This window comes from Gobius niger, assembly GCF_951799975.1.
Source record: "Gobius niger genome assembly, chromosome: 15".
NCBI classification, from domain to species: Eukaryota; Metazoa; Chordata; class Actinopteri; order Gobiiformes; family Gobiidae; genus Gobius; species Gobius niger.
Genome location: NC_136866.1, coordinates 1,030,776 through 1,054,162, shown reverse-complemented (window position 1 = coordinate 1,054,162; position 23,387 = coordinate 1,030,776). Strand labels below are relative to the sequence as shown.

Sequence of the window (23,387 nt, the reverse complement as noted above, 5' to 3'; positions counted from 1 at the left end):
GGTGTAAACTACGTTTGTAGCTTCAGTTTCCCCTGGGGGAGACTGTCAGAGGCGCTTTCGCGAGTACACACGTCTGCGCCAACGGTCCCTCTGACACCACCATACACTCACACACATCATTCATCCTGGCCTATTGTGCATGTTTTTAGTGGTAGGGGAAACCGGAGTACCCGGAGGAAACCTACGCAGACACGGGGAGAACATGCAAACTCCACACAGAAAGGCCCCGTCCAGGTGGGAATCGAACCCGGGACCTTCTAGCTGTGAAGCGAGAGCACTAACCACTGCGCTACTGGGCCGTCCAAGGTAGCCCTAACCCTTAAGGATAGTGGAGTTTACGAACTAAAGCTAACCTTACCTTAGCCCTAACCCTTAAGGATAGTGGAGTTTACGAACTAAAGCTAACCTTACCTTAGTCCTAACCTTAAGGATAGTGGAGTTTACGAACTAAAGCTAACCTTACCTTAGCCCTAACCTTAAGGATAGTAGAGTTTACGAACTAAAGCTAACCTTACCTTAGCCCTAACCTTAAGGATAGTGGAGTTTATGAACTAAAGCTAACCTTACCTTAGCCCTAACCTTAAGGACAGTGGAGTTTACGAACTAAAGCTAACCTTACCTTAGCCCTAACCTTAAGGATAGTGGAGTTTACGAACTAAAGCTAACCTTACCTTAGCCCTAACCTTAAGGACAGTGGAGTTTACGAACTAAAGCTAACCTTACCTTAGCCCTAACCTTAAGGACAGTGGAGTTTACGAACTAAAGCTAACCTTACCTTAGCCCTAACCTTAAGGATAGTGGAGTTTACGAACTAAAGCTAACCTTACCTTAGCCCTAACCTTAAGGATAGTAGAGTTTACGAACTAAAGCTAACCTTACCTTAGCCCTAACCTTAAGGATAGTGGAGTTTATGAACTAAAGCTAACCTTACCTTAGCCCTAACCTTAAGGACAGTGGAGTTTACGAACTAAAGCTAACCTTACCTTAGCCCTAACCTTAAGGATAGTAGAGTTTACGAACTAAAGCTAACCTTACCTTAGCCCTAACCTTAAGGATAGTGGAGTTTGAGAACTAAAGCTAACCTTACCTTAGCCCTAACCTTAAGGACAGTGGAGTTTACGAACTAAAGCTAACCTTACCTTAGCCCTAACCTTAAGGATAGTGGAGTTTACGAACTAAAGCTAACCTTACCTTAGCCCTAACCTTAAGGATAGTGGAGTTTACGAGCTAAAGCTAACCTTACCTTAGCCCTAACCTTAAGGATAGTGGAGTTTACGAGCTAAAGCTAACCTTACCTTAGCCCTAACCTTAAGGATAGTGGAGTTTACGAACTAAAGCTAACCTTACCTTAGCCCTAACCTTAAGGATAGTAGAGTTTACGAACTAAAGCTAACCTTACCTTAGCCCTAACCTTAAGGATAGTAGAGTTTACGAACTAAAGCTAACCTTACCTTAGCCCTAACCTTAAGGATAGTGGAGTTTACGAACTAAAGCTAACCTTACCTTAGCCCTAACCTTAAGGACAGTGGAGTTTACGAACTAAAGCTAACCTTACCTTAGCCCTAACCTTAAGGATAGTGGAGTTTACGAACTAAAGCTAACCTTACCTTAGCCCTAACCTTAAGGATAGTGGAGTTTACGAGCTAAAGCTAACCTTACCTTAGCCCTAACCTTAAGGATAGTGGAGTTTACGAGCTAAAGCTAACTTTACCTTAGCCCTAACCTTAAGGATAGTGGAGTTTACGAACTAAAGCTAACCTTACCTTAGCCCAAACCTTAAGGATAGTGGAGTTCACGAGCTAAAGCTAATCTTACCTTAGCCGTAACCTTAAGGATAGTGGAGTTTATGAGCTAAAGCTAACCTTACCTTAGCCCTAACCTTAAGGACAGTGGAGTTTACGAACTAAAGCTAACCTTACCTTAGCCCTAACCTTAAGGATAGTGGAGTTTACGAACTAAAGCTAACCTTACCTTAGCCCTAACCTTAAGGACAGTGGAGTTTACGAACTAAAGCTAACCTTACCTTAGCCCTAACCTTAAGGATAGTAGAGTTTACGAACTAAAGCTAACCTTACCTTAGCCCTAACCTTAAGGATAGTGGAGTTTACGAACTAAAGCTAACCTTACCTTAGCCCTAACCTTAAGGACAGTGGAGTTTACGAACTAAAGCTAACCTTACCTTAGCCCTAACCTTAAGGATAGTGGAGTTTACGAACTAAAGCTAACCTTACCTTAGCCCTAACCTTAAGGATAGTGGAGTTTACGAACTAAAGCTAACCTTACCTTAGCCCTAACCTTAAGGATAGTGGAGTTTACGAACTAAAGCTAACCTTACCTTAGCCCTAACCTTAAGGATAGTGGAGTTTACGAGCTAAAGCTAACTTTACCTTAGCCCTAACCTTAAGGATAGTGGAGTTTACGAGCTAAAGCTAACCTTACCTTAGCCCTAGCCTTAAGGACAGTGGAGTTTATGAACTAAAGCTAACCTTACCTTAGCCCTAAACTTAAGGATAGTGGAGTTTATGAACTAAAGCTAACCTTACCTTAGCCCTAACCTTAAGGATAGTGGAGTTTACGAGCTAAAGCTAACTTTACCTTAGCCCTAACCTTAAGGATAGTGGAGTTTACGAGCTAAAGCTAACCTTACCTTAGCCCTAACCTTAAGGATAGTGGAGTTCACGAGCTAAAGCTAATCTTACCTTAGCCCTAACCTTAAGGATAGTGGAGTTTACGAACTAAAGCTAACCTTACCTTAGCCCTAACCTTAAGGATAGTGGAGTTTATGAACTAAAGCTAATCTTACCTTAGCCCTAACCTTAAGGATAGTGGAGTTTACGAACTAAAGCTAACCTTACCTTAGCCCTAACCTTAAGGATAGTGGAGTTTATGAACTAAAGCTAACCTTACCTTAGCCCTAAACTTAAGGATAGTGGAGTTTATGAACTAAAGCTAACCTTACCTTAGCCCTAAACTTAAGGATAGTGGAGTTTACGAACTAAAGCTAACCTTACCTTAGCCCTAACCTTAAGGATAGTGAAGTTTACGAACTAAAGCTAACCTTACCTTAGCCCTAAACTTAAGGATAGTGGAGTTTACGAGCTAAAGCTAACCTTACCTTAGCCCTAACCTTCAGGATAGTGGAGTTTACAAACTAAAGCTAACCTTACCTTAGCCCTAACCTTAAGAATAGTGGAGTTTACGAACTAAAGCTAACCTTACCTTAGCCCTAACCTTAAGGATAGTGAAGTTTACGAACTAAAGCTAACCTTACCTTAGCCCTAACCTTAAGAATAGTGGAGTTTACGAACTAAAGCTAACCTTACCTTAGCCCTAACCTTAAGGATAGTGAAGTTTACGAACTAAAGCTAACCTTACCTTAGCCCTAACCTTAAGGATAGTGGAGTTTACGAACTAAAGCTAACCTTACCTTAGCCCTAACCTTAAGGATAGTGGAGTTTACGAGCTAAAGCTAACCTTACCTTAGCCCTAAACTTAAGGATAGTGGAGTTTACGAACTAAAGCTAACCTTACCTTAGCCCTAACCTTAAGGATAGTGGAGTTTACGAGCTAAAGCTAACCTTACCTTAGCCCTAACCTTAAGGACAGTGGAGTTTACGAGCTAAAGCTAACCTTACCTTAGCCCTAACCTTAAGGACAGTGGAGTTTACGAGCTAAAGCTAACCTTACCTTAGCCCTAACCTTAAGGATAGTGGAGTTTACGAGCTAAAGCTAACCTTACCTTAGCCCTAACCTTAAGGATAGTGGAGTTTACGAGCTAAAGCTAACCTTACCTTAGCCCTAACCTTAAGGATAGTGGAGTTTACGAGCTAAAGCTAACCTTACCTTAGCCCTAACCTTAAGGATAGTGGAGTTTATGAACTAAAGCTAACCTTACCTTAGCCCTAACCTTAAGGATAGTGGAGTTTATGAACTAAAGCTAACCTTACCTTAGCCCTAACCTTAAGGATAGTGGAGTTTATGAACTAAAGCTAACTTTACCAGATGAAAAGTTACGAGAGTTGTAGCTATTATTAGCAATCAACATCCGGGCATTTTCTATTTAACACAGCTGTGCCAAACAAACAATATGGCAACAAAATAATGACACTCTACTTCGAGGAAAAGGTTTTATCTTCAGCATAAGTTGTAGTAAACATGTTGCCAAATTGAGACACAACTTTGCGTTCCCACACGTGTCCCGTAACAGAACACGCCTCCATGTTTGCCTCTTCTTTTCCCGCTCTGTCCGGGGTTCTGCCGCCTCGTGTCCCCGGCATATGCCTCCTGACTTTCCACCTGCGGAGATGGCAGCGTCCCGCTCGGAGATGCTGCATGAGTCACCGGTACACACAGCACCGCCGATGGGATTAGAAAGGCAAACACGAGGAAGGCGGCCGGGGGAAATCTAAACATCCACGTGAAGGGCAGGGGGACAGGGACACGTCCAGGCCGGAGGTGGGGAGGCCAGAGGATGAAATGCTTCTGTAGATTCACCAAACTTAGGCGGGGTTTTTGCTTTGAGATGGAAAGCGAGCTATGAAATGTAAATCCCAAAGGCAACAGGCTTTTTTTGTATATACTGTATATACTTGTGTATTGTTTGTACCGGGCTCATGGCACTGCAGCCACTCACCAGGTTTTAATTCAATCCCTAATTTAATAAACCACTTCAAACAGAGCGGTGCTTCCCACGAGCTGCCCTCCAATGGTGTGGACGGGGGGGGGGGAGGCGAGGGGGCGACGCCGGAACGCCTCCCTCCCTCCCGTGACAAACGACAAACGCACAGGTATCCGTCGTAACTCATTTTGTCCCGCTGACAAATAGACCCGGCCGAGGCTTTCCGGGGGGGCACGGCTCTCTCCTCTCTCCCATGACAACTTGTAGGGTTTAATGAGCTTGTGGTTCCCGGGGCAAATTAAATTTCTCCTCATAACATTGATCATAAATTTGAGCGTGTGGGCTGTGATTTAAAAGCGAGAGGGAGGCGAGCGAAAGGGGAGGCTCGTATCGGGCCGGGTGCACGCGCCGCTTTATGGGCTTTGCACCTCGGCGGATGCTGCTCGCTCGGGACAAAGGGACAGAGCATGTATGTAAAGAGAGGCTGTAAGACTGAGGTTATCAATCAAACTGTATCTGATGCACATGAGGAGGCGCGACCTTCAGAGATGTGTAAAGACATCGTGTTCCTATAAGTGTTTCAACCTGAAACTCTTCTTTACTGAAGAGGGTCTGGCAACACTCGCGCTTTCAAAGGAAGTGACGCAGCGATATGGAGCCGACCGACCAATCAGAGCAGCTCCTGAACGGGCGTCACGTTGTTGCGCCTTTGTTTTGTAGTTTTTCAACACAAGCTTCCCGTAATGCAAAATGGTTTGCTTGTGTTCTGAAGTGTTTCTGACATAAACGACAGAAGTGATTTACTGAACTCCGTGTGGCAGGAGCGCCATTGTTAATGTCGCTGTTTCTGTCGTCACATCCGCTCTGTTCTCATTGGCTGCTGCGCTTCGGTCGTCCCACATTAGTCCCGCCTCCAGCAGTAGCTTTTCTACGACAGGGTCGCCAGACTAGTCTCCTGTTTATTCATTAATAAACAGGAGACTAGTCTGGATGCCAGGCTACTAATGATATGGAACACATGGCATCCCGCAGCCCGGACACTGGGGGTGGTAGGATGAGACCCGAGGAGAGGCCAGGCGGAGGAGGGTCGCAGCACGGCTGGGAAACGGCCGAGTGATTGACAGGGGAGCTTCAGAAGGTGATCCTGGGGGCCATGATTATGATTGGTTAAAGCAGGAGTGCCCAAACATTTTGTCTCTGAGGCCAAAATGAAAAAGCGTCTGTTGAATGTTAGCGTGAAACACATATAACTGCAAATAATACTAGTTACTTTGTTTTCTTTTTTGGTTTACATTTGCATTTAATTCTATCTATGCAAATAACACGCTACAAAAGCCTAGTTTTAGTGGAACAAAATCAATTATTGTAGCAATACAGAGCAACATGTAAACAACACCACCACCTGTACCTGCAGCACCTACAGTGACTTTAACTCATTCATTTCTTTAAGTCAAAGAAAATGCCACTTTAGACCCATTTGAAAGTGTCAGTTCAGCATAAAGTCTTTTATAAGTCATAGATGTCACGACCTTTGCAATAAAATATGGAGTTGATGAAGCTTCTTGAACATAGTAGAGACAAATTGAGAGGAAAACTCGGTTGAAAACACAACAAAAAGAGACAAAAATATGACTTAAAAGAGGCAATAATGCGACGAAAAAAAGTGATGAAAGAGACAAAAATGTGACGAAAAAGTGACAAAAATATGAAGAAAAAGTGACAAAAATATGAAGAAAAAGTGACAAAAATATGATGAAATATGTGACAAAAAAGTGACAAAACAGACAAAAAGCGACGAATAAGAGACAAAAATGTGGTGTAAAAGATAACGCAAGAAAAAAGATCCATTCCCATCAGTTTTGTAGGTCTTAGCTTTCAAATGAGACATTACTCTGGCCTACAGGCTGTACGCTCCATCCAAGAAGACACTAGATTTGGGTAAAGCTGAACTGGAGAAAACGTGCTCGGTTCGGGCGGGAGTTAAGAGGTTAACTTTGCGAAAGGAGTGAAACAGCGCCCCCAATTTGTCGCCGGTGGCCAAAAAGTGTACTGCATCCATATTTGCCATTGAGAATGAATGGGAAGAGAAACCTCCATAGACACAGGGAGAACATGCAAACTCCACACAGGAAGGCCCCGTTTGGTCTCTGAACCCGGGACCTTCAGCTGTGAACGAACATTAGTGTTGTTGCAGTTGCTTCTCGGAGCTGATCCGGGCGGTTGGTCAGGCTCGGGTGTTTGGTGAGTCTGAAGGAAAGGCCTGGACGGGAGCACTTGTCCCCGTCCCCTCCGTCGCGAAGGTGCTCTTTGGTGTTTAAGGGACAGAAAAAACTAGGTGACCCTGGAACAAATAATATACCGGAGTGAACCAGGAGCGGATCAGCCTGATGAGTGTCTGTGCAGTTCCGATCATTTGAGAGCAGAGCGGGTCGTCTTGTGATCGGAGGGTCGGCGGTTCGAATCCTTCGCCCACCTTGCCTCCAGCTTCTGCGTACGTTGGCGTGTGAATGAGAGTGTGAATGGGTGACTGGTTCCTTGATAAAGCGCTTTGAGTGCCTAAAGCAGGTGAAGGCGCCGTAGAGTCCAGTATCACAGCAGTTGTCGCCTCATTTGCTGCTTCACAAAGACTGCAGATTTGATCAAACAGTTTTGAAATGTACAGCAGTCAAAGGCGAAGCAGCAGATGGATTTCCGTGTTTGTGGACTCTACAGGTGACAATAAACCACATACACTGTGGTTCAAAGATGAAGAAAGAATGATCCGATGAAGGCTGTGCCGAAACGTTATCGTCAAACTTGATTTAAAAAATTCTAATTGTTAGAGAAATAACAATGGTGTTGGAGAGGATAGATGAATGACAGGCAGCAGTCTGGATGTCTTATGCAGGAGAAGTTTATTTACCATCGGTGCGGGACCCGGAGACATGAACTCGAGACATTGTGCTAGTCCTACCATTCAAGTCTGTCTATTCTTCCACAGAAGAGGGATAAATACCCTCTCAGAGCGTCACACTGATACGCAAGCATTCAGTGGCAGAGAGTGGGCGCCTGAGCAGCACAGTCAAGGCTATGACAGAGATAGTACGACTGTACAGCCTGACCCAGTGTGATAAATAGCGATTTAATGTTATCCTCTAACAGGCTACTTGAGTGTGCGATGCTGTTTTCTGATTTATGAAGATTTTCCTCAACATCTGCACCTCTGAGAGCACTTCTGGTGTGCGTTGCTTCTCTTTTCTCAATAAACCAAGCCTAAACATATCCACATATCGGTTTGTTTTGATATTTCTCTGATGTTGCCATGTCATCAGAGACTTAGATATTTGCTTTGTGTATCCAATCGCACAAAAAACTCTGGAAAAACATGTAAAAATGGCACCAGTCCGTAGCATTACTCGCACTATAGGACGCCGTGTGCCGCAAAGAGGCCAGCGGGCGACCATTACCGCCCCGCTCGATGCCCGGGAGGTTTGAAATACATATGTTGCCGTGACCTTGGCTACTATGGGTGGACAGTGCGGCTCCCGAAGCTCCACTGCGCACTCTCCTCACTCTCCTCCTCTGCTTCTGTGTCCTGTTGGTAAAACGCCGTGCACTCCCCTCGCTCGCAGATGCAAATCCTTATCATACATTTTCCCTGTTTTTACTCGTGTTTTATTCCCTTGGCGGGATCTGGATTCCTCACATCCTGAACCAGGAGGAATCCCTTCAGAGAGACGATATATCGGCGGCGTCTGAGGGATGAGGACGTTGACTGATGGGATCTCCGAGCGTCGGTAAACAGCGTCTTTTTGAGCGTTCCCCCCGCGGGTTTCGGGCCCGGGCTTTCGGTGGCCCACTCGGGGATTTGTGGGAAAGCCGCTCCATTATCCCGGGCTGTGCGAGTGTCGCCGGGAGGAGGTGTATCTCTCAGCCCCGGCGCCCAAGCCAGACAAGAGCGGCGGCCATTCTGGGCTTTCAATACCGGTATCAAGCATTGGCTTAAATGACTTGAACTGAGGAAATGTGTCTTGTTTTGAGCGGTTTTCACTCATTTAGACACTTTTCCTGATCGGACCGAGTTTGCTTTGCTTGTTTGAGGACATTTCAGGCCAGTTCTAGGGTAAATCTCGCTTGAAATAAGAAAGTAAAATTGCCAATGAGATAAGACCAATGTTCTTTCCCCATTTGCAAAAAAAATGACCTGAAATAAGGACGAAATGTATCGAAGCGAGTCAGAAACATCTCAGAACAAGTGAAATAATCCAGGACAAATGCACAACAACTTCTTAACCAGTCAAAACAACTAAAATGTGGATTATTGTGCTCAAATTATGATGTTTATACTGATCTAGTTAATTACTTTTTGCAGTGAAACGATACTTAGTTTTCGATACCGATACTTAATTACTTTTCATATAGAACCACAAAACAGATGAATAATGTTAATTTATTCTTTTCCTTCCATTTAGTTTCTTTTACATTCGTATTAGTTGTTTGAGATGAAACTTCCTTTAACAACAGGCGGGAAAAAAACTTTCCACGTTTCTTATTTTTTCCCCCATTTTTAACAATTGAAAAGAAAAATGTCCGCCCTAAATTTTTCTTCAAATATTTCCCCAATTTTTTTGGTGTTTTTTTTTTCTCCTAATTTCCCCCCATTTTTTTTTCTTCCATTTTTTCCCCACGTTATTTCCCTTTTTGATATTTTTATTCCCCAAATTTTTCCCAAATTTAACCCAATTTTTCCCACTATTTAGATTTTTTGGGGGCTTTTACTTGTCTTTCACTTTTTTTGTTTTGTTTTAAATTTGTAAAACCAACAGCATAAACACTTGAATATAAAGATTTTACATTTCTTTTCCGTACCTGCTTTCGATACTTTTATTTTTCCGTTACCGGTAGTGCCTAAACCTTCATTTTCGACACCGCACTGGCATCGCTTAACGGTAAACTCAAAAAAGTCATTCTTTGCTCTTGTAAAAGATAATAAATGCAAAATGTTAACTATGAACTAATTCTTTGAAAAACAGCATTTTATTTATGTGACAGAAGTACAGTGTACGTGAATGTGTATTTTTCGGACAAGACTTAAAGCAGCACTAAGTAACGTGTTTACCTTAATAAACCCTCCCCGTAGTCCCTGTGGGGGTGATACAAGTGTTTATGGGATGAGTGGAGGGTCTTTCGTCGCCCCCTGGTGTCTCTGGCCAGAAAACCATGTTTGCAACTTGACTGCCACCGGTGCGGAGAAAGCAATACACACTAATGGAATCACGAAGAAGAAGCTAACATGCTAACGGGCAAAGCTAACTGCGGCTAACGTCACTTTAAACAGTATTTACAGCCAAGTTTGAGTGAAAAAAAATATTTCCGTTGTATAATTGGATGCACAGTGACCCTCTGTCCCTTCGCCTTTCCTGTCAGCGTAGTATTTACTCTCCAAGACAATTAATAAGTTAAAAAATCGTAACTTGCTACGACACCTGCAGTTGCGCTTATGGCCTCTAGGGGGAAGAGTTACTTAGTACTGCTTTAATAAAACATATAAACTTGAATTGAATGAATCCCTTAAGACTCCAGCCATTTCTCTCCAGAAGTAAAGTCTAAGAGAATGTGTATTTTTCAGACAAAGTTCACTAAAACATAAAAACTTTAATTGAATGAATCCCGTAAAAAGACTCCAGCCATTTCTCTCCAGGACGATAGGGGGCAGCAGCGAGTTACACTTTGTTGATTGTTGTTGTTTTAAGTTTTAGCCTGTTTTTGAAGTGTTTTTATAGTTTTCTAATAAAAGTTAAAAATCTACACAATTTGGTAATTTCTTCCATTTCAGTTTAGAACTACATGTAGCACTTACATAAACTTCAACTAAAAACAATGACTCAATACTACTGTTTTTGTGAATATTCCCTTAAAGGTTCACTTTTTAGATTTATAAAGATTAAGTGATTTGAAAACATGGAGTTTTTTGAACCTTTACTTGAGAATGTTTATGTGATTTCACTGGCTAAAGTTTACTCATAGAAAGTCTTTAACTTTTATTGCATCATTTAGACGGCATGTATGTGATAAATTCACACGGAAAATCACCCGATTCAATCACTTAAAGTCTGTCTTTTTGGGCCAGTTATTTGTTTGAGTGTACGCAGCCCTACACGAGAACCACGAGCTCGAGATCGAGGTCACACGAGCTCGAGATCGAGGTCACACGAGCTCGAGATCGAGGTCACACGAGCTCGAGATCAAGGTCACACGAGCTCGAGGTCGAGGTCACACGAGGTCGAGATCGAGGTCACACGAGCTCGAGCTCGAGGTCACACGAGCTCGAGATCGAGGTCACACGAGGTCGAGATCGAGGTCACACGAGCTCGAGATCGAGGTCACACGAGGTCGAGATCGAGGTCACACGAGGTCGAGATCGAAGTCACACGAGGTCGAGATCGAGGTCACACGAGGTCGAGATCGAGGTCACACGAGATCGAGGTCACACGAGGTCGAGATCGAGGTCACACGAGGTCGAGGTCGAGGTCACACGAGGTCGAGATCGAGGTCACACGAGCTCGAGATCGAGGTCACACGAGCTCGAGATCGAGGTCACACGAGGTCGAGATCGAGGTCACACGAGGTCGAGGTCGAGGTCACACTGGGACAAAACCGGGTCTAAAAAAACAGGTCTAAAACGGACCGAACATCACAAACCTTCACATGGCGCCGCCTTCTGAGGTGACATTGCTCCGCCGTCTCCCACGTTATCTCCAAACACAGTCAGGAATACATTAAAAACTTCCATGCATTTATTGCCGTCATTTAAATGTGACTTTTTTATAACTCGGTGGCAGAGTTTTTCTATTAAAACCGTCCCCTCGCTCGTCTTTGAGCAGCGCACGCCGCACAGGGAGCAGAGCAGTTTCCATTTCCTCCATTGTAACATTTATTAACCGTCTCATCTGCTCTGAAGCTCTTGGTTTCTCAGACTGTCTTAGGTTTAGCTCAGTCCTCATGAATAAGTCAGTACTGCTTTATTTGTCATTGTACAACCATAGTGTGCAGGTGTTAGTCCTGAGCCGCTGCGACTGAGCCACTGTGGGCCAGCCTGACCCGCGTGTTTCTGGAGGAAACCCGGCCGCCTTCAGTCTCCTCTGATCCTCTGAAGCTGAGCACACTGCAAAAAGTAATTAACTACATCAGTATAAACATCTCAGTTTGAGCACAATAATCCTAATTTTAGTTGTTTTGACTAGTTAAGAAGTTGTTGGGCATTTGTCCCCGATTATTTCACTTGTTCTGAGATGTTTCTGACTCGTTTCGATACATCTCGTCCTTATTTCAGGTCATTTTCTTTGCCAATGGGGAAAGAAAACTGTTCTTATCTCATTGGCAACTTTACTTTCTTATTTCAAGCGAGATTTACCCTAGAACTGGTGTGAAATGTCCTCAAACAAGCAAAGCAAACTTGGTCCGATCAGGAAAAGTGTCTAAATGAGTGAAAACCGCTCAAAACAAGAAACATTTCCTCAATTCAAGTCATTTAAGACAATGCTTGATATTCACTTTTTGTAGTGCAGAGCCTCCTGGGTTTGTCCCTGTGTCCGAGCGTGGTGTCCTGCACTGGTCAGCTCCTCCTCCTCCTCCTCCTGCACAGCTCCCTCCGCTCCACAGTCTTTCACCGTCTTCTTTTTTTTTAGATCAAGGTCTTTTTATTGTTTTTTTAAAACATACTTTGATACATTTAAACAAACAAATAAAAACAAACAAACAAAAAGTCCCCCCCTCCCACCCCTGCTATACCGGATCAAAACGATAAATACTAATTTGTACATTACAGTACATTACAGTGCTTTGCAACTTAAATAGGTTTGTCAGCAGATATACTTTCAAAATATTGCATAAATGGCAACCATTGCTCATAAAATGTACCAGTATGACCTTTAAGGGTGTATCTGATCTTTTCCAAATGTATATGGCCCATAACCTCTCTCATCCAGTGGCCATATGTTGGAGGGCATGGATCTTTCCATTTGCACAAAATAAGTCTTCGAGCTAACAATGAACAAAAGGCAATCATACTTATTTGACGCTTCTCAAAAGGAGCGTCTACGGATATTGCTCCAAACAAAGCAGTCAGAGGGAGGGGCGTACTGATTTCCCACAAATGCTGGAAAAAGCTTCAAAGATAGAAAGCCAATAACCACAAAGTCTTGGGCAAGTCCAAAATGTGTGAAAAAGTGTAGCAGGTGTTTGTCCGCAACGGTTGCATGAAGGATCCAGGTCAGGCTTGATTTTGGACATCTTTCACCGTCTTCTGGGAGGAGCTAAGCGGTTCATCTGTTTTATCCTCCAGTGAACGTCCATTAGCCAGGACACTAAAGGTGCGTACAGACCAAAAGCGTCCACGCCTCCAGCTTCCATGTTAACCCTATGTAGAGGCGCTTCAACGCGCTTCGAAATGCAAGCAAAGCTGTCCGCGCGTATTACGCGTAGCAAACGCGAGCGGATGAGGAAGGACGCGCGTCAAAGCCAGGGAGAACAGCGCGGTGAGCGAACAGGGAGGCCACGCCCACTGCCTCATGCACTCAAGTAATCCAATCTACACGTGCGTTCATTTACGCCTTGTTAACCAATCAGAGATGCTGACTCTCCCCGACCGCTCACTCCCGACGCCCTGGCCGCTTCACGCGCGTCTCGGGCTGACTATACGGGAGCGGCTGCGCTTCTCACGCCCTCTCTGCTACTGTACCCGGTTTGGCCGCAGGCTTTAGTCGGACAGATAAAACCTGCGGGTGCTTTTATCGCTTGTGATTTTGGTGCGCGTTCGTGTTAAGTGCTTTGTTGTAACATAAAGACTTCCAGGAGTTCGCCAACATAAAGCTGTTTAACCAGTGGCCGAAGCAGCAATGAATGATAAACTGAGCGTCATATCTTCTGTTCTCGTAGCGTTGTTTTGAAGGCTGTATATGACTCCAAAGAAAGGCTCAGAGCGGCAGGTGCTGCTCCCCCCCCCACCCCCCACCCCCCGCCTCAGCTGAGCGGGACAGAGGGACGCACTTCTCTATTTCTCTGCTTTATTAAAATTGACTATTATATTCACCACAGCCCTTTTTGTTAAACTGTAGTAAAATGCAAAGAAAAGTGGAGTGAAGAGATTTGACAGGGCTCATATAGACATTATTTCATGCAGCTGTATAGTTTTTTTTTCTTCCTCATTATGTTGCGCTGTTGCTGCTCACGTGCACTTGTAAACAACTCCTCGTGTTCGGCCACGGCTCGGTTCGTTTGTGTAAGTGTGAGCGCGGGCCGTTCGGGGCATCCAGGCCTTTCCTCAAACGAGCAGAAGGGCAGGTTCGGATGTCAAGTGTGAGTGCGCCTTGCGTGACCAGACACGCCTCCATGTATGACGCTTGCAAAACTTCACGCGCAGCAAACAGGCGTTTGTCGCGAGTGTGAAGTACGTGAAGCGGCGTTGTTTGGCGTCCAACGAGAGGCACATGGGGCGTGGACGCACGTTTGGTGTGTACGCACCTTTAGGCTTGTGAGGCGTAGCTGCGAGTCTTGCCTGGATACCCCCTCGTTTGTCCCTTCCTTGTTTCCTGCAGCGCCTCTTGTGACGCCTCCAGGTGCTGCAGGTGTTTCAGAAGAAGAAATGTGTAGGTCTCACATGTCTTTAGCTCATAAGCTGCTGTTTGTTTACGTTAAAAAGCTGTTTTCTTCAGAACCGTTATGGGCCCTGGAGTAAAAAATAAAATCTGCCGAACCCGACAGAACACAAAGGCATCCGGCAAAACAATGTGGAGCACAGAGACAAAAAACACAGCTGTACCAAGAGAGAGGGAGTTGTTGCTTGTTTACACGTCGCCAAATAATCCTAATAAAGTCCTGATCAGTGTTAATGTCGTCGACTAAAATATTTAGTCTTAATTTTAGTCAAAGTGATATTTTTGTGACTAAAATTGGACTAAAACTAAATGAAAAGTTTCTCATGAGACTAAAACTGTGACTAAAAGTTTTTTATTATTTAATCCCTTAAGCCCCATTTATTGAGTTTTGAATGTCAAAAAATAAGGCGAAAATTTAATTTTTACTAATTTTTCCACTAAAAAACAGCTTATTTTAAAACTAAACAAGAAATCCTAAATCCCCTCTGAAAAAGTCTTGGTAACTCATTCATCAATAAAATGAAACCATACATTTGAATGTAGCTCTGTCCATTATTCAGATTTCGTCGCCGAAAAGATGGGAAATTTGGGGCATTTTTAGGCATAAAACACCTTGTTCTTATATGAAAAGATAAAATGACAGAAAACTTGCCTTGTATTTATTCTCACATTTATGCCAGTGATCGACAGCAACAGTTTCACATTGATATCTGTAAATATACATTTTTCCCCTATTCACCTGCAGTGTCTCGCCTTAAGTCGACTAAAACTAGACTAAAATCGAATTACATTTTCGTAGTAGGTAGTGTGTTGTACTGTGCTCTCTGTATTCTTTGTGTCAGTCCCCAGTTCTCCTGTGTTCTCCTGTGTTCTCCTGTGTTCTCCTGCGTTCTCCTGTGTTCTCCTGTGTTCTCCTGGGCTTCTGTAGCGCCCGCACTTCCAGACAGGCCAAATGTAGTCTGGCCCAGCGGTCGTTGGTAATTGAATGATTCGCAGCGCTCCTAACTCGGTTATGACGCTTTCCCGCTCAATTTCACCGAGGCCGGCTCATCAATACTGCCCTGTTGGCCCCCCCCCCGCCCCCCCCCCCCCCCCCCGACAGGCAGTGAGTGTCCCCCCCCCCCCCCCCCCCCTGACAGGCAGTGAGTGTGCATCGAGCTGCTGCTGCGCCCTCTGCCCGGGCCGGCGTCCTGGAACAGCTCCACACACTCCACTGTCAGGCTGCACCACACGAGAAGGAATCACAATGGTTAGTGCTAGATCGTCTGCTCCGGAGGGACGGTCTGCTGTGAGTTTGTAGAGATCTATGAGCTGGTTTGTCCACCTTAAGGTTAACCCCTTAACTCCCGCCTGAACCGAGCACATTTTCTCCAGTTTGGCTTTACCCCAATCCAAAAGCCTCTGGAAAAAAGTTGTGAAAATAGCAACAAAACAATGATGGAAATGTGACAAAAAAGTGAGAAAACATTGACAAAAAAAGTGACGAAAAATTTATGAAAAAGTGGCAAAAATGTCACAAGAAATGGACAAAAAATGGATTAAAAATGGATTAAAAATGGATTAAAAATGGATTAAAAATGGACGAAAAAATGGACGAAAAAATGGACGAAAAAATTACAAAAATGTCACAAGAAATGGACAAAAAATGGATTAAAAATGGATTAAAAATGGATTAAAAATGGATTAAAAATTGACGAAAAAATGGACGAAAAAATTGCCGAAAAAATGACAAAAATGTGATAAAAAAATCACAAAAAAGTTACAAAAATGAGTTGAATACCCAACAAAAAAATGTTGGAAAAAAAATGTGATGACGTGAGGAAAAAGATCCTCTCGGTTCAGGCGGGAGTTAAGAGGTTAAACCATTTCCCTGGCCCTCACCTTCATTTGTGTCATGATATCTCACGTTTTCACAGCAGACTGTCCCTCCGGAGCATATGATCTAGCACTAACCAATCACAATACTTGATCGCTGTGAGACTTTAAAGTATCGCGAGACTTCGGTGACGTCGTGCGGCCCCCCCGTCCCAGCGCGGGGGGCGTGAAGTCGTTTGTCTGTGTGTGATTCTCATAGTCTTTTCTTTGTTCTTTTCTCCAGTTCCCCGCGGCGTGATCCAAAACGGAGCTCGCGTCAGAAGCCAGGCGCTATTCCCAGTGATCAGACCCCTCCCTGTCAACCCAGTGGGGAGCAGGACCTCGGCGATCAGGTGGGTCAAGTCAGCGCCTCTTATTGGAGATCAGTAATATGGAGACAGAGCAGAAGTCAGATGCTTCACAGAGACGTGTAGTATACGGGACGGGTCTGACCGGCCCCCTCACCTCTGAGCCGCAGTATTGGCTTGTTGCACGGTGTGGCTATGCTAGTTCCTCTGACCTGAAGGTGTGAGCGCCTGGACTTCCTGTCTGTGTTCTTTTCCTGGGTTAATAATCACATTGTCTACAGATGACGTTGTGGGCGGTGAGTTCCCGGTTCAAATCCTGATGTAGCGAGTTCAGGGGAGACGCCTGTGATCATGAAGGGTTGATAGTTTGTTTTGAAGCTAAAGGCTAACGTGCTATAAAAGAATATACATAAAAAGGCACTATTTCAAATTGTGTAAAGCATTAACCCCTTAACTCCCACCTGAACCGAGATCCAAAAGCTTCAGGAAAAAAGGTGTGGAAATAGCGACAAAACTGAGACGAAAACAAGGATGGAAATGTGACGAAAAAGGGACGAAAAATTGATGAAAAAGTGGCAAAAATGTCACAAAAATGTCACTAGAAATTGAAAAAAAATGACCAAAAAAATGACCAAAAAATCACAAAAATATGACAAAAAATTGACTAAATGTGACAAAAAAAATGTGAAAAAATGTGACAAAATTTGACGAAAAAATGACAAAAATGTGACCAAAAAAGTGAGAAAACATTGACAAAAAAGGGACGAAAAATTGATGAAAAAGTGGCAAAAATGTCACAAAAATGTCACTAGAAATGGACAAAAAAATGCCGAAAAAAATGACTAAAAATTACAAAAATATGACAAACAATTGAGTAAATGTGACCAAAAAAATGGCAAAAATGTGAAAAAATTTGACTAAAAAATTACAAAAATGTGAGAAAACATTGACATAAAAGTGACGAAAAATTTATGAAAAAGAGGCAAAAATGTGTCAAAAAATGACAAAAATGTGATTAAAAAAAATGACGAAAAAATGACCAAAATGTGATACAAATTTGACCAAAAAAATTACAAAAAAATTGACAGAAAAGGACAAAATTTTGACAAAAAAAATAACAAAAATGTGACAAAAATTTGATAAAAAATGGACAAAAAAAACAAAACAAAAAGTGACAAAAAAGTTGCAAAAATGAGTTAAATATCCAACAAAAAAATGATGGAAAAATGTGATGACGTGAGGAAAAAGATCCTCTCGGTTCAGGCGGAGTTAAGAGGTTAAATTAGCCTTTAGCTTCAAGACAAACTCCCTGATCCTCACAAACATAAACGTCTCCTCTACGGAAATATTTCTACCAGGAACTCACTGGTCTGAGCTAATCTTAATGGAAATGAACACGAACAGGAAGTACTAGCGCCCACAGCTTCAGCTCAGAGGAACTAGCGTAGCCACATTGTGCTACAAGCCGATTGGTCCGCTCTGTGTCCTGAGCTTTACTCTCACTGTTACACAAGTGCTGTTTGCAGAAGGCTTTCCAAGCACCAAAACAAAACATTCTTCCACTTGCTCCGACAACTCCTCCCGATAGTTTAATTATATCTTCATTGTGTTCATAACATGTCATCCAGCTGTGTTTATATAACCTCTCTCAAACACAAACCGGTTTACTGGAGGGAGAGGCTCATGATTCACGGAACAGGCCCGGACATGCACATCCATCACCGGAGCACGGGAGTAAGAAGGTCTGCGCCATATGATGAATTAAACATACCCAAAGGCTCGCTAAAGGTATGCAGTGAATATTTGATCACTGTAAGAGGTGCATGTTTTGCTTATAAGAAATGAATGTGCTCAGTCTGGATGGGTAATGTCCAGGAGCAGCTCTGATTTATGGGTTGTCAGAGGGGTCCCGTCCTGTAACGCTTTACTCAGAGGACTGTCAGTGCTAATAGAGCCCAATACGGAGCTGCTGTGATAATGTAAACCACCGTTGCTCCGGACAGCGGTTAAACGGCTTCACTGCACAATCACGAGGCCCCGCAGTGCTGAGTCCAGTCGCGGCACTCGGAGCGTGAAAGCCGCCCCGACAGGCAAGCGTGTCGCCGAAAATGGAAATAGCGACAAAACTGAGACGAAAACAAGGATGGAAATGTGACAAAAAAGGGACGAAAAATTGATGAAAACGTGGCAAAAATGTCACAAAAATGTCACTAGAAATTGAAAAAAAATGACCAAAAAAATCACCAAAAAAATCACAAAAATATGACAAAAAATTGACTAAATGTGACCAAAAAAAATGTGAAAAAATTTGACGAAAAATGACAAAAATGTGATTAAAAAAATGACGAAAAAAAGGACAAAAATGTGACAAAAATTTGATAAAAATGTGACCAAAAAAGTGAGAAAACATTGACAAAAAAGGGACGAAAAATTGATGAAAAAGTGGCAAAAATGTCACAAAAATGTCACTAGAAATTGACAAAAAAATGCCGAAAAAAATGACTAAAAATGACAAAAATATGACAAACAAGGAGCTGTTGTGATAATGTAAACCACCGTGCTCTGGACAGTGGTTAAACGGCTTCACTGCACAATCACGAGGCCCCGCAGTGCTGAGCCCAGTCGCGGCACTCGGAGCGTGAAAGCCGCCCCGACATGCAAGCGTGTCGCCGAAAATGGAAATAGCGACAAAACTGAGACGAAAACAAGGATGGAAATATGACAAAAAAGGGACGAAAACTTGATGAAAACGTGGCAAAAATGTCACAAAAATGTCACAAAAATGTCACTAGAAATTGAAAAAAAATGACCAAAAAAATCACCAAAAAATCACAAAAATATGACAAAAAATTGACTAAATGTGACCCAAAAAAATGTGAAAAAATTTGACGAAAAAATGACAAAAATGTGATTAAAAAAATGACGAAAAAAAGGACAAAAATGTGACAAAAATTTGATAAAAATGTGACCAAAAAAAGTGAGAAAACATTGACAAAAAAGGGACGAAAAATTGATGAAAAAGTGGCAAAAATGTCACAAAAATGTCACTAGAAATTGACAAAAAAATGCCGAAAAAATGACTAAAAATGACAAAAATATGACAAACAAGGAGCTGCTGTGATAATGTAAACCACCGTTGCTCCGGACAGCGGTTAAACGGCTTCACTGCACAATCACGAGGCCCCGCAGTGCTGAGTCCAGTCGCGGCACTCGGAGCGTGAAAGCCGCCCCGACATGCAAGCGTGTCGCCGAAAATGCAGAGGTGGCAATCTGCAAATGAGTCCGCGCTTTTCCGAAAGGTTTTAATCTGAGCCGCGAGTATGAGTGCGGGCCGCGGGGGGTGTTTTAGGCTGATAGATTATCACTGGAGCGGCCGAATGCGCGCTGACAGGAAGTGGAGCGTGCGCGAGGCCACCTGGCCCGCTCTGACGGCCCTGTTTAAGTGGATCTGTGCTTACAATTAGAGACCTTTACAGCTGGAGGAGCACCTCAGGCCAGAAACATATGTACAGTCCTTTCAGATGGATTTACTTCACAGCACATGCGTTTTTCACTGCGCCGTAATCCACATAAGAGGTTTGTGGTGTGTCTTTTGTGTCCCGGGCTGTGACGTGCTCATGTAATGAAAATTGAAGACTTGATTACATTTAAAACTCTTATTGTAATGTATAAAGCAAGGCCGGAATCTTCTCCCTAGAAACATCCAAACATTGTTCAACAGTAGAGAAGGGCATTATAGTTTAAGAGGAGAATTTGTGATGAGAAAACGTTGTGTTCACACCACCTTTAAAAGTATGTGTGTCTCCCAAGCAGGAATAACACTGTGGAATGAGTTAAAGAGGCTAAACGGAGCAAAACACTCGGACACTTTAAAAGAACATGTAAAGACATTATCTTTAAAAAGTATGTTAGTGAAGTATCATAATCATAAGAATCAAGAAGTATCATAATCATAAGAACAGACTGAACAAGCTGGTCAGGAGGGCCAGCTCCGTCCTGGGCTGCCCCCTGGGGGACAGGAGGGTGTTAGCCAAGCTCACCTCCATCATGGACAACACCTCCCACCCACTGCACGGGACTGTAGAGGAGCTGAGCAGCTCTCTCAGTGGCAGACTGAGACACCCTCAGTGCAGGACGGAGCAGGTCCTTCATCCCCACTGCTGTCAGACTGAACAATAAGACTGTGAAGTAACGCCGACTGTAACAAGTGAATTTCTCCTTTGTGAGATTAATAAAGGTTTATCTTATCTTATCTTAATTACTATTACATTCTTAGACAGGCACACACTTGCGTTTTTGTGTGTATTTGCCTGGATATGAATATCAAAATATAAAGAAAGTTAAGACACTAAAGCATTATTTTGCATTGACAACTAAGTTTTTGTGCGTTTGGAAATCATTTTGTGTGAACTCAAAGTGAGGTTGTTAGTTCAAGTTTACATGACAATGGACAAAACACATGTTTCCAATATGTTCATGGATTACATACCAATGTGATGTTTACAGGTCTTTTTTCTCTCCCTTTCCCTGTCAGTCTTAAGTGAGTGACTATGGACAGATAGTTTCTGTTTCCACATGGTCATACGGAGCTTGTACATTGGGTATAGTTGGTATAGCAGGGCTGAGCGATATTATATATATTTTTGTGTGATCAGAACAAAAGAGAGATGTGCCTTAGTATAACTCTTATGTACCATATGGTGTGTTTACTTATTTACCACTGTAAATGATAAATCCTTTATTTTTATTTTTTGGTAACTGTAAATGATGAAATTCTTTGACATTTTGTAAGATCATAAACGATTTATATCAATATGTAAGCCCAGACTCATGCATCGGTTTCTTGCGTGAGTCTAGTGGAAAGTTTATGTGATGATGACTTGAATGAGAGATAAGGGTTTACTATCAGTTCTTGAACTTCTTCCTACTCCTTTTGAGCACAAAGTCTTGTTTTGTATTTTTTCTTTCTGTAAATGTTGGCATAAATGAATAAATAAATGAAGTGAATGAAACGTGTGGCGTTGCTAAGTGTCTCTAACGTCCTCGCCCTTGTCTCCGCAGATCGTCCCTGGGAGAGTACCTGAGTCGAGGACCGGACAGCCCGCTGAGATACTCCCCCCCCCTCTGCGGCGACGACCTGCAGATCGACCACACCTACAGCACAGCCAAGTCCCCCACCCAGCCCGGAGCGCCCTCCCCCCCCATCGACGACGACATCATCGCCGTGGAAATCCAGGAGGACGTCAAGCAGGAGCCCCGCGAGATCCCCCTGGACCCCCACATCACGAGCGCGGCCTACATTACCCAGAATGCCCTGCGCGCACAGAGACGCAACAGTAGCACGGCCCCCGGAGCGACGGCCGCGGTCGGGGCCGGGACGCTAGCCGGGAGCAGTTTGCCCTGGACCAAAAGCAAAGCGCGGGGCATTAGCGACACGCTGCCCCTGAAGAAGAGGCGCGCGGCGGCGCTGGAGAAGCCGGAGAGCGACGACGAGGAGATGAAGGAGGCGGCGGGCTCCCTGCTGCATCTGGCCGGGGTGCGCGCCTGCCTCAACAACATCACCAACCGCGCCGCCAAGGGCCAGAAGGAGCAGAAAGACACTCTGAGAAACTAAACACAAGCACGCACATGATCCAGTCCACACCGGCCCCCGCCAGGCTCCTGTGAGGGATACCTGCAGTCCCCCCCCCCCGCCCCGCCTCTGTCCATACATGCATTTATGTTCAACACCTCCTTCATGTACGCGTCTGGGGCTTATTTGCAAAGTTTAGAGAATCCTCCTTTGGGCTGTAATCTGTAAACTGCAAAAAGTAATGAACTAGATCAGTATAAACATCTCAATCTGAGCACAATAATCCACATTTTAGCTGTTGTGACTGGTTAAGAAGTTGTTGGGCATTTGTCCTGGATTGTTTCACTTGTTCTGAGATGTTTCTGACTCGTTTCGATACATTTCGTTCTTATTTCAGGTCATTTTCTTTGCCAATGGGGAAAGAAAATTGGTCTTATCTCATTGGCAACTTTACTTTCTTATTTCAAGCGAGATTTACCCTAGAACTGGTGTGAAATGTCCTCAAACAAGCAAAGTAAACTTGGTCCGATCAGGAAAAGTGTCTAAATGAGTGAAAACCGCTCAAAACAAGAAACATTTCCTCAATTCAAGTCATTTAAGCCAATGCTTGATATTTACTTTTTGCAGTGTAGCGGTCGGTGGTTCACTTCTCTCACACTTTGGCAGCACGTGACCACTAGGGGCGCTGGTGACACGGCCCACACGACTCTATAATGGTCCTACAGGTTATTTAAACTACTGTAGGACAGCTCAGCCTTGACACTTTAGTCGTACAATTTAAAGTATCTGGATGTTATTAATTGTAATGAGGCGTAACCCTGCGGCTGCGGCGAACCAGGAAGTGATTCAAAAGGGCTTTAGTGCTAGATCGTCTGCTCCGGAGGGACAGTCTGTTTGTATAGATCTAGGAGTTGGTTTGTCTAAAAATACAAATAATCCTAATCCTTAAGGTTAACCCCTTAACTCCCACCTGAACCGAGCACGTTTTCTCCAGTTTGGCTTTACCCCAATCCAAAAGCTTCTGGAAAAAAGCTGTGAAAATAGCAACAAAACTGAGACGAAAACAATGATGGAAATGTGACAAAAAAGTGAGAAAACATTGACAAAAAAAGTGACGAAAAATTTATGAAAAAATGTCAAAAATGTCACAAAAATGTCACAAAAAATGGACCAAAAATTTTAAAAAATGTGACAAAAAAATTGACGAAAAATTGACGAAAAAATGTCAAAAATGTGACAATTTGTGACAAAAAATGTGACAAAAAAATTGACGAAAAATGGACGAAAAAATGACAAAAATGTGATAAAAAAAATTACAAAAAAGTTACAAAAATGAGTTGAACACCCAACTACAAAATGTTGGAAAAAAAATGTGATGACGTGAGGAAAAAGATCCTCTC

At 43.4% G+C, this 23,387-nt stretch overlaps 1 protein-coding gene across 1 annotated transcript in view; it reads left to right on the top strand.

The window, feature by feature from the left end:
- ches1 (checkpoint suppressor 1) overlaps nucleotides 1-22,100 on the top strand; it is a 200,550-nt gene extending 178,450 nt beyond the window's left edge. Inside the window, exons 5-6 of the mRNA XM_079571824.1 lie at nucleotides 16,352-16,460; nucleotides 21,477-22,100. Coding sequence (XP_079427950.1) covers nucleotides 16,352-16,460; nucleotides 21,477-22,029 — 662 coding nt within the window. The 3' untranslated portion in view covers nucleotides 22,030-22,100. The remainder of the gene's footprint in view (nucleotides 1-16,351; nucleotides 16,461-21,476) is intronic.
- The last annotated feature ends 1,287 nt before the right edge of the window (nucleotides 22,101-23,387 follow it).